The sequence below is a fragment of the Macrotis lagotis genome, chromosome 2, assembly GCF_037893015.1.
Source record: "Macrotis lagotis isolate mMagLag1 chromosome 2, bilby.v1.9.chrom.fasta, whole genome shotgun sequence".
Classification (NCBI taxonomy): domain Eukaryota; kingdom Metazoa; phylum Chordata; class Mammalia; order Peramelemorphia; family Peramelidae; genus Macrotis; species Macrotis lagotis.
The window spans coordinates 65,811,488-65,823,704 of NC_133659.1; the positions used below are offsets into that span (position 1 = coordinate 65,811,488).

At 32.9% G+C, this 12,217-nt stretch overlaps 1 protein-coding gene across 3 annotated transcripts in view; it reads left to right on the plus strand.

Annotated features, from left to right (window-relative positions):
* Positions 1 to 12,217, plus strand: part of SUCO (SUN domain containing ossification factor) — an 86,321-nt gene that overhangs the window by 45,015 nt on the left and 29,089 nt on the right. For all 3 annotated transcript variants that reach the window (XM_074222036.1, XM_074222035.1, XM_074222034.1), the window contains 5 exons: positions 5,680 to 5,834; positions 7,380 to 7,556; positions 7,668 to 7,809; positions 9,786 to 9,906; positions 10,947 to 11,071. In XM_074222036.1, the coding sequence (XP_074078137.1) occupies positions 5,680 to 5,834; positions 7,380 to 7,556; positions 7,668 to 7,809; positions 9,786 to 9,906; positions 10,947 to 11,071 (720 nt within the window). The remainder of the gene's footprint in view (positions 1 to 5,679; positions 5,835 to 7,379; positions 7,557 to 7,667; positions 7,810 to 9,785; positions 9,907 to 10,946; positions 11,072 to 12,217) is intronic.

Below are 12,217 nucleotides of genomic sequence, written 5' to 3' on the forward strand. Positions count from 1 at the left end.
TTGGAGCTAAGAACGTCTAATTCTTTTACATGATAGTCCTTTAAATACTTGACAAGAGTTTTCTTCACTACTACTCCCAATCCTGTTTCCTATGCCCCCCCCCCCCCCCCCCAGTCTTTTTTTCTTCTGTCAAGTAAACATTCCAATTTCCTCATATGATAGGATTTCAGGGCTCGTCATCATTCCTGTCACCCTTCTCAGTTTTCTCCCAAGTAAGTGATTGACTGTCTTAAGATGTGGTGCTCAGAATACAATATACAAATGTGTTCTAATCCAGGGATTGTCAAACTATGACGTTTGTGAGCTACATTTGGCCCATTGCCTGTCTATGTTCAGCCCCTGAGCCAAGAATGGTTTGTACATTTTTAAATACAACAAAACTAAGTTTAAAGCTACTTTTGATTCATAGATCATACAAAAACAGATAACAAACCAGGTTTGGCCTGTGGTATTTGCTGATTATTGTTCTAGCCTATGCAGAGTACAAAGGACTCTAAGGACTCTTCCTTAAACCTGGTTGCTATGATGATTATTGAAAGTTGTATTCTCGGCTGCCATCTCACATTATTAATTCATACCTAACTTGAAATCAAAGAAAACTAGATTTTATTCAGACAAACTGCTTGTTTATCTGTGCTTTTTCCAAATTGCAATTGTGAATTTGGTTTTTTGGCCTGTACATGATTATATATTTTTACTAAGTTTAAGTTTTAATTCAGATTGGTGTTCATAAGTGTTTTTTTTTAATCCTGACTCCATCCTTCAGTGTGCCAAGTATTCAATTTTGTGTTATTTGCGAATTGATAATTGTGCCAGAGCCTATGTAATCTTTATCCACTAATTCCTTGGGTATTTGAATTCCAAACTGATATTGAAACACTGATTACTGTTTTGGGGCCCAATATTTAGTCAGCTTCTTTATTTGCCTACTTATTTAGCCTGTGTTCCATCTAGCCCCTTCCCATTCCTAAAACTAACTTAAGGGAAGCAACCTTCAGTCCTATTATGCTTTTGCTTCTTTAATGATGGTGCCAGTGTCAGAAAAAATGAGAAGGCATTAAGAATCATGTAGTTTTTATACTTTTATATTTTCTGTGTAAAGTAACTTACTTTTGGAAAATCATTGTATGATGATCCCAGGGAATTGATGTACTACCAAATGAACTGAATCCTATCAATCTTGAATTAAAATTAATTCAAAGAGGTATATAATAAAAAACTTAAGGCTGTCCCACAATCTTTCTTAGGAGAGGCAGCTAAGAGAAATGGACAGGTATGGATTTGTTATCTAAAAGCAACAAGGAAGATTATTTCATAATATACTACTTCATCTGAAATTGCAGTGCTTTCAAAAAGTGGTCTGTGTATCACCATTTATTGCAGAGGATAAGTTTGTAGAACATTTCCGCAAGGAATTTTGAAATAAATCAAGTTTTGATACTAAGTTTAATGATAACATGAGAATTAGCACAGAAAGAAAAAAGTATGGTGGAAAATATGACTCATAACCATTTACATTCGGGGTAAGAACAATAATTTTATTTTATCTCTCTCTTACTATTATGTGAAATAAGGCATAAATATGAATAACTGAATTTTACCCTTTTCATGAAAACAGTCTTGTATTACAGTAGATCTAAAGTTTAGAAGTGTTTTTTTAGAAACTTGTCATTGTCAAAATTTTTTGATCTTTGCCTTTTCCATACTTAAAAATGAACATAGTATTTGACTCATCTCTCTCACAGCATTGTTGTGAGAATTCAACTAGGATAGCTGCCAGGAAGTGGAAGAAAAAATTTGAGGAAATTTATGAAGAAACTGATATTTGGGATGATGAGAGAGACAGACAGACAGACAAACAAAGCCTCCCATATCTATTTGGTTTATTGCCATTTTGATTTGTATTTTCCTCAGATATGTATGGATGTATGGAACAAGTTTATTGTTATAAAATAATTGGTATACTGTTAAAAGATTCAAATTATTTAATAAAATTAGCAAGCATAATTAGGAAAGAAAATTAAGGAAAGACTGTCTTCTCCACTGAAAACTAGTTGTATTTCCAGTACTTTTTGAGATAAAATTTAAGCCATGCATTTTAAATTTAATAAATAATGTAAAAATCTTGTCAATAGTTTGTACATAAGAGATTTGATCAATTTTTAAAATTTTTCTTATGTATTATGTCATTTTTTTGCTCTCTATTGTTTTCCTTCTTTCATTTGAATCTGATTCTTTTTTTCAACATGTATCAATATGGATCTGTGTTTAGCATGGTTACAAATATAGAGCCTATATCAGATTTTTTCTGTCAGGGGGAGGGAAGGAAGGGACAAAAATGTAGAACTGAGAAAATCTTGAAGAAAAAGATTGGTAAAAACTACTGTTGCATGTAGTTGGAGAAAAGATTTGAAGCTAATATATCTTAAAAACTTCAGTAATCCAGTTTCATCATTATGGTTTTTTTCCTCCATGAATAAATTAAACCCTTCTTAATACATAATTTTCATAACTTTCCCTGTTCTTTGGTTCATTTTTTAAAAACTAAAGAAAAAAGAAAAATTGCCTATTGTGTTTTTTAACCCTCATGGATTTGGCTCTGCACAACATTCCTTAGACAAGTTTTTGAAGTCTTTCTAGTTTGGTGAGCCCTCTCATATTTTATATTTTACTCTTATATCCTGTAAAGACCCCTCAGCAAATTTTCAGAGTAGTATTTTAGTGGAATAAAACAAACAGCCTGCATAGATAAAAGTATAATGTCTAAGTCATAAGATCCTAGGTTTTAGAGCTTTAAGGTAACTTAATGTTATTGAGTCATTTTTTTTTTCTTAAATACATTTCGTCAGTTAACAAATATTTATTTTCTCATTCACTCTTGTCTCTCAAAACCTCATTTTATAAATGAGAAAAATTAAGGTACAGAGTTTACATGGGCTATAATAATTATTTTGTGCTGTTTAGACATATATGGATCATTATGTTCATCTCAGGATGTTATGTTTTAAGGGATCTATTGACAAATGAGGGTTCAAGCAGAGGACTGTTATATAACTAATTTGCATGTACAGGTAGTTTTATAAGGTGACTAATTGTAACAGTGTTTTCTTTTCCAATTATACACAGCTTTGCATAGAGAAAACATTCAATAAATGTTGATTAGTTAAGAGGAAACTTCACTGTAGCTTAAAGGAAAATTTTAAGTGAGTTGGAAAATAGGGATATAGGAATGGTACAGGATTTTTTAAAATAGTTTACAGTTTTGTAAATGTAATAGGAAATTAAAAGCAAAGATTTAGCCTGGTTGTAAAAAGGAAAACCATTTTTTGTGGGGAAAAATATTTTTATGAATGTTGTCAGCCCAGAAAATATTCTCCAAAAAAATCTTACTAAAGATAAATAACAATTAACATTGTGGGTTTTTATGTTTAAAATAAATAAATTTATTTATTTTTTGAATTTTATAATTTTTCCCCCAATCTCGCTTCCCTCCCCCCACCTCCACGGAAGGCAGTCTGTTAGTCTTTACATTATTTCCATGCTATACATTGATCTAAATTGAATGTGATGAGAGAAATCATCTTCTTAAGGAAAAAAATATGAGATAGCAAGATTAAATAATAAGATAATTTTTTAAAAATTAAAGGTGATAGTCTTTGGTCTTTGTTCAAACTCCACAATTCTTTTTCTAGATACAGATGGTATTTTCCATCACAGATAGCCCAAAATTATGAAATGAACAAGTCCATCAAGGTTGATCATCACCCCCATGTTGCTGTTATGGTGTGTTGTTCTTCTGGTTCTGTTCATCTTGTTTATTAGCATTAGTTCATGCAGATACTTCTGGGCTTCTCTGAATTCCCATCCCTCCTGTTTCTAATAGAACAGTTGTGTTCCATAATGTACATATAACCACAATTTGTTAAGCCATTCCCCAATTGATGGATATCCACTCAGTTTCAATTCTTTGCTACCACAAATAGAGCTGCTATGAATATTTTTGTACAAATAATATTTTTACCCTTTTTCTTGATCTCTTCAGAGTATAGGCTCAGTAGTGGTATTGCTTAATGAAACAGTATGCACATTTTTATTATCCTTTGGATATAACTCCAAATTGCTCTCTGGGAAGGTTGGATCAGTTCACAACTCCACCAACAATGTATTAGTGTACCAGATTTCCCACATCCCTTCCAACATTGATCATCGTCCTTTCTGGTCATATTGGCCAGTCTGAGAGGTGTGAGGTGGTACCCCAGAGATGCTTTAATTTCTATTTCTCTAATAAATTGTGATTTAGTGCACTTTTTCATATGATCATGGATAGCTTTGATTTTCTCATCTGTAAATTGCCTCCATATATCCTTTGGCCATTTGTCAATTGTGGAATGGCTTTTTTTTAAAATTTGACTCAGTTTTCTATGTATTTTTAGAAATGAGACCTTTGTCAGAAATGCTAGTTGTAAAAATTGTTTCCCAATTTACCACATTTCTTTTGATCTTGGTTATAGTGGTTTTGTCTGTGCAAAAGCTTTTTAGTTTAATATAATAAAATTGTCTAGTTTTTTAATGTTCTCTATCTTTTCCTTGGTCATAAACTGCATCCCTTTCCATAGATCTGGCAGGTAAACTATTCCTTGATCTTCTAGTGTGCTTATAATGTTGTCTTTTATGTCTAAGCCCTGTGTCTATTTTGATCTTATCTTGCTATGGGGTGTGAGGTGTTGGTCTAATCCAAGTTTCTGCCATACTAACTTGCAATTTTCCTGACAGTTTTTATCCCAGAAGCTGGACTCTTTGGGTTTACCAAATAGCAGATTACTATAATCATTTCCTGCTATCTCTTTTGCACCTAGTCTATTCCACTGATCCACCACTCTATTTCTTAGCCGATACCAGACAGTTTTGATGACTGATACTGTATAATATAATTTTAGATCTGGTAGGGCTAGGCTACATTCTTTTTGACTTTTTTTCATTAAATCCCTGAAAATTGTTGACTTTTTATTTTTCCATTTGAATTTACTTACACTTTTTTTCCTAACTCATTAAAGTAGTTTTTTGGAATTAATGTTGGTAGGGCACTAAATAAGTAGTTTAATTTAGGTAGAATTCTCATTTTTATTATATTAGCTCGGTCTATCCAGGAGCAGTTGATATTTGCCCAGTTATTTAAATCTGATTTTATTTGTGAGAGAAATGTTTTCATAGAGTTTCTGACTCTGCCTTGGCAAGTAGACTCCCAAGTATTTTATAATGCCTGAAGTTATTTTGAATGGGATTTCTCTTTCTAGCTATTGCTGCTGTATCTTGCTATTAATATATAGAAATGCAGAGGATTTATGAGGGTTTATTTTATATCCTGTGACTTTGTTAAAGTTGCTAATTATTTCTAGTAGTTTTTTTTGTTTGTTTCTTTTTAGTTTTTGCAAGGCAGTGGGGTTAAGTGGTTTGCCCAGGGACACACAGCTAGGTAATTATTAAGTGTCTGAGGTCGGATTTGAACTCAGGTCCTCCTGACTGCAGGGCTGGTGCTCTATCCACTGCGCCACTTAGCTGCCCCCTAGTAGTTTTTTAGATGATTTTTTTAGGATTCTCTAGGCATAACATCATGTCATCTGCAAAGAGTGAGAGTTTTAACATTGTGATTTTATGTGACTATTAATTTTTTTTCAACAGGATGCACAGTCAAATATTTTAAGTTCACCTGTAGTTGAGACACTCCCATCAGTTGACATCAATGGAGATTCTCCTAGTATAGCTGCAAATACGGAAAATGTTGAAAATAATTCCACCTCATCTACCTCAGAGATCACTCCAGTCTCAAAACCTAAGTATAACTAATTTTATTTTTTCCTTGATTTTTTTTTTAATTCCTTGATAGAAGTATCTATTTTTCTGATACAAAACAACCTTATCCACAAATTTAATTTAGGCACCTAATATGCCAGTTTTTATGCTTTATATTTTGATTTTCTTATAATTTAAAAAAATTAAATATTCAAATGGAAGTGAAAATGATAAATTTTCCAAAAGAAATCTATTAAAGAAATAATAATGAGTAATCTCTTTATTGAAGTTTTCTAGAATTTGCAAATTATACTCTATTAGTTCTATTAGGTATCATTACTTTATTCCTCTGTTTTCATTCTTATTCTATAATACTCAAGTTCTATATATTTTCAGTCTTATTTTGTCTTTAGATTGCTTTAATTTTAATAAAATTGTAACATTTCCCCTTTTTCTCTGCTGCTTGCTCCACATGCATTTTTTTAAAAGCATTATTCTAGCAAACCCAGTGGGGAGGAATATAAAAATGTATGTCTTAGACTTCAAGGAACTGTACTGTGGCATAGTGGATAGAATAGTAATAGACTTGGGAGGCAGAAAAAATCTGGATTTGAATCTCTGCCCTTGTTATTAAGCATGACCATAGCTTAATGGCTGTCTTCATTAGCTTTCTTATCCATTAAATGATAATAAAAAAATTATAGTAAATACTTCACAAGATGATTGTGAGGATCAAATGAGATAATGTTTGTCAAGTGATTTGAAAATTTGAAATGTCTACTGTTTATTATGATAGTCCATTGAGTGCTGGCCTGAGATGTATAGATTTGAGTCCTCTTTCTTACACTTATTGTCTATGAGTCTTTGAGCCAAGTCAGTTAATGTCTTAGTGGCCAAGGCAACTATCTAAGACCATACCTCTCAGAGAAAGGTGTAGTCTTTGCATAAGGAAAGAATTTTTTTTATTTTTTTGTATAAATCATTGAAAATCCCTGTCTCGTGCTTATCATCATCAGAGCACCCCCCCACACACACACACATCTACATAATGAAGATTTATTATGGAAGTTGTAAATCCCATCTTTTCCCACAAATAGTAAGATATATTTTACAATCCTTTATTTCTTCACCAAAAATCAAATGTTAGGGCCTTTAACACTTGAAAAAATAAAAGTCTGAAATGTTATAAAAACTTTAGTGCTATTTTTAAAATGATGGATGATTTCTCATATGCTGGCAATATTAAAATTTTGTCATAGAAAACTATAGAAACATGGGCAATCCAAAGTTAATTAGTGTTCTTAATATATGATTGCTTATTGCCAATATGGTGTTTATAGTAATTAAAGTATTTTAGAGTTGTTTTTTTAAAATACTTGTTTATGAATTTTGTAGAAAGGAATGAAGATATTAACAAATCAAATTTTGAACTTTTTTATGAAACAGGGAAAAACTAATACAAGCATATTTCTTTCTCACAACTATTGTTTTAAATTATGGCATTTTGTTAGACGTATTTGTATTTTTATATAGTTTAGTCTTTCAGTGATCAGAATGTTTTATTTTTATTTTCCCTTTCTTCATTTCAGTGACATAGAAAATTCCAGTGCTGATATCCCACTTGCTAGTTTGAGTGAAATTGAGCAGTCTGAAACTGACTGTAATATTGGCGGGAGCCTTTATTCAGATCCCCAAGTTGAAAAACATGGGACCCTTGGTTTAGACCATCATGTTGAACATTCAACCTTTGTCAGACCACCAGAAAGGTATGAAAAGTTGTATTTAATTTGCTGTTTTTATTGTAAAAACTTGATATATATTTATTACTTTTCAATAATGCTTATCACTTAAAATTTATTTTGCTTTCTCATATAAAGTCTTGTTGGTCAGCATATAGAAAATGCTTCCTCTTCACAAGACAATATAATGACAAAATCAGAATTTGAATCAGATCCACCAAATAAGAACAATGCAGATCATCAAAAGCCTGCATTAAATGCTTCAGAAAACCTAAAAGAGGTAAGTGAAATATTTGTCATCTAATTCATTGATGTCTGGCTAATCAGCTAGCCTTTATAAACATTGAGTTGCTTTTATTTGCCACATGTTCAATGAGGAGGAAATTTGATGGACAGATCACTTAGGTCACTGACTCTCAAGGATCTTTTATCTGGCTCTTTCTGGTTCAAAGTTAACAATTTTTCTCCCTCTCTATTAGCTTGATGTTGAAATCCAGAATACCTTTTTTAACATAATATCCAGAAAGAGGACTGTGGTTTTTTGGTTAAGTATTATAACAATTAAATCAATCCAGTATTATTAAAGATTTTTAAAGCAAGAGTTTTTTAAGGAGGTTATGAAACAAATATCTCTGGTACTGCTACAATGCAATGACTGGTGCTTTGACCTATGGTTAAAGGGCTGTAATGTTAGAGAAATGATCTAGTGTTTCCTTGAAATACTATTTTCATTGGTTATAGAATTTTAGACTTTTAAGTATGGACAATTGGGAGATGTGAGACTGGAAATTAAAAGGAGGATTAGCACCAAATAAGTAGATTTGGAAATCATTAATATAGAGATGATAATTGAGAAGAGGTCCCAGAAGGAAGTTTTGTGGGACAATCATGATTAATATATATGACTTGGATGAAGAACCAATAATAAAGACTGAGGAGGAAAAGATGAGAATTTAGAAAAGATCATTCAATTTGGCAATTGAAAGCACATTAGTAACTTCAGAGGGAGCAGTTTCCATTAAATAAGGAGGTTGAAAGTCATACTGCAGAGTTAAGAGAATGAGAAGAAACATTGTCCTTTAGAACTCTAAAATTTAAGATCTGAAAAGGATGACTGATGATAATCTTTGTATTTTAACAGGTATAAAAATTGCAAAATGAAGTTATTCATAGGTTAGGATCCTCAGTTTTTGCTTTCTTTCTGCCATTTTCTGTTGCTTGTTACTATTGCGTCTTACTATTTGAAATATACCTGAATTTTTATAACAAAATTCTTTTATTAGAAAGGCATCAGAATTCTCATTACTTTTAAATATTTCTGAGTCACCAGATATTATTTCATACGAGTCATATGATGATTTTACTTGTTTTCTCAGCACTGAATATATTAAAATTGTTGAACACTGAGATCTCCTCCTTGAAGAAGCAAAAAGAATACTCACCTCAAAGAAAATAGTCTTGAGTGCTTTGGTCAGGTGGACTTAGTAAAAACGTGTTTCTTCATTGCTTATTAAAGAAATTATAGGACAATTATAGATTGGTCTTCAGGAACTTCTTCCTCTAATCTGCATGGAATTACATGCAACTTTGTGTATTCCATGCGGTATGACTAGTTCTTTTTCTGTGTTATACCTATCCCATTTTTGTGTATTTTGTATCCTCTAACCTGGAACTGATAAAACTTAATCCACCTCTGGGTGAGGCTAATGCCTGAAACGCATTTCCTACCATGGCTGAGATTTCCATGGCATTTTGGAGAAGATTTATTGCCATTACTTTGTGAAACTGTTAGAAGGACCCCTCCTCCTCCTGAGCAGTGAAAGACGAGCTTTGTCCGTGCAAAGGAATATGTTAAAGAACTTCGGAATCAAACCATCATTCATTCATTGTGATGAATTCAAATACAATTCAGTCTTGAAATTTACCCTCCCCATATCTTTGCCTATTGAAATTCTTCTTTTTCTTCAAGACCTATTTCTCTTTTCAGATTTCCATGATTCCTCTCAGCTAAAAGTGATCTTTCCTTAATCTTTTGTGTCATTCTAGTTGGCTACAGAAAATGATTAGAATATTTACTTAACTATTTTTTGTGTATATTTTTGTTCTACCTACTAGGATTTAAGTTTGTGGAGATCAGGGACTGTCTTTTTTTACAAATCTTTATGTACCCAGTACTGCCTAGAAGACAATTCTATATAGTAGACATTGAATACCTCTTGAAACAAACTTATTGTGTTGTATGGATTTTTTTTTCAGTTACCAGATTACAGAAAGCTTGGAGATGACTCCACAGCCGTAGTAAGCCCCAAAGATCCAGGAGACATTCCAACATTTGATGAATGGAAAAAAAAAGTTATGGAAGTAGAGAAAGAAAAAAGTAAGCAAAAGATTTATTCCCTTTTTATGGGGAGACTATTTAAATGTTCCTTATTTTTTTAATCACATAGTATTTAAAGTAATCTTATTCTTAGTGCTTTGCTTTTGGAAATCCTTAATTTTAGAATTCCTTAAATACTTCTTTAGTATAAAGTATTTATAGTGCTAATTAATTATTAAATTGAATTTTATTGGGAAGAAAACATCGACCTATTTCAGAGATGTTGCAAACATTTAATTGGAAAGTTTTTATACAGAAAAAAATTCAAACAGCAGATTAAGTATTGGAATCTTATTTGGGAGATGTTGAAATTTGAGTAGGGGTAGCATAGAACTATGTTATAAAAGCAAGGGATTATATATATATATATATATATATATATACACACACACATACATATTCACACGCCATGTTAAGGGTAGGTTTATGTGATTTGATCATAATTAGAATTGATAGGATTTTTGTTGGCAAACTCAGTTCTAGCTATATTTTGCTGTGGTTTTTTTTTTCCATTTTGATATCATTAGAATTGGGGAGAAGACTGCAGTCCTTCATTGAGATGTTGCAAAAGTGATAACATATGGGTCCCCCTCTGACTAGCTCCTGCCTCCCAGTTATTGCTTCCTGTGTCCTTTTTCCGTAAAGATTTCTTTTACTCACTTCTTTAACTCTTCTTTAACACTTCACAGTTTGAATCAACAAGAATAATCTTGGTTTTGATATATAGTTTTGAACTTTAAAGCTTTTGGAGTGCATTTATTATATTCACATATATGTAAGTGTGTGGGTGTGTGCATACACATTCCAGAAATTTCATTTGTCTGAATTGGACTATGAATTTTGCTATTTAATTTAAAGAAATACTAAATAAATTTTAAAACTATGGAGATAATATAATTTGAACTTTTCATATGTGGGCTTTTTTGTTTTTTGTTTCAGTCATTCCAATTCTTAACCAGCAGGTAGTGTTAGTACTTTTAGAGGTGTGAAAGTGAGTTGTTTTCTTTCATAATCACAATTTAAATAATGCTTATCTACAGGTCAATCAATGCATCCATCTTCCAATGGTGGTCAACATTCAACCAAGAAGGTCCAGAAAAACCGGAATAATTATGCTTCAGTAGAATGTGGTGCCAAAATATTAGCAGCTAATCCAGAGGCCAAGGTATTCTGTTTAGGAGAAGCTTAAATTTCTTGTACTTTTAGAAGGTTATAGTTACATGGTTATTTGAAAGAAGTTTAAATTTGATTTGAGGTCCCAGTTGTGATACTCACCTCTTTTTCCACTTTTTTATTCCCATCATGTATTATTATACTTCAGGTCTCTGTTGTCAGACCTCAACTTGTTTTTTCCTCTCCACTGCATCTTTCCTTCCTAGTCTCTCTGGAGTGCTGGCCCCCATCATTAACTGCCCGCTGGACATTTTATACTGGGTATTCTTTGGGCATCTTACATTGAACATGCTTCAAGCAGACCGTCATTTCTTTCAAACCTTCCCCTCTCGTGAACTTGGTGATTTCTACTCAGGAATTTCTACACCATCCTTCTCTCTTCCCTTATGTTGGTCAACCCAGTGTTGTTCTCTGCTCCTCCCTTTCCCTCACCTAACACCAACCCTTGAGGTTCATATTCTAGTGTTTTTCACCTCTCCCTTCGTTCTCCCTGATCCCACAAACCACACTTGCATTTGGGCTGCCAGCCCTCCACTGGACTTTGGTGATACCCCTGATGGGTCTCTTTGCCTCGAATCTTTCCCTGCTCCGTGCTTTCTTAACTGACAAGGAAAATGAGATTTAATTTTAGCTCAGTTCCCTGCACTATCTGAATGCTTTTTGACTTTCCCTTTTTTCCCCCCATTTTCCACACAACTGTCAAAGTGGTTTTCCTTAAGGGCAGGTGTTGAGGATGTTGTTTCTCTTCTCAGTAGATTTCAGGAGTTCCGGTTTGGCTCTTCTCAAGCTGCTCATTCATCTTTTTGCTCTCATCACTATTTCCTTGCAGTCTGCTACTCCTCATACACAACTCCTATTTCCCATTTCCTATCTTTGTGTTGGCTGATTCCCATAGCTGCAGTGCTCCCTTGCCTTACAGAATTGCCCACTTCCTCCAGATTCCCTTTGACTGCTAATACCTTCTCATCCTAAACTTCCTTGTATTTATTTTGTATGTCCTTATTTATATATATGTTCACATTGCCTCCTCTGTTTAAATGTGAGTTTCTTGAGATAGGTATTCTCTCTCTCTCTCTCTCTCTCTCTCTCTCTCTCTCTCTCTGGTATTTGTATCACCATCTAGAATGGTGACTGACAC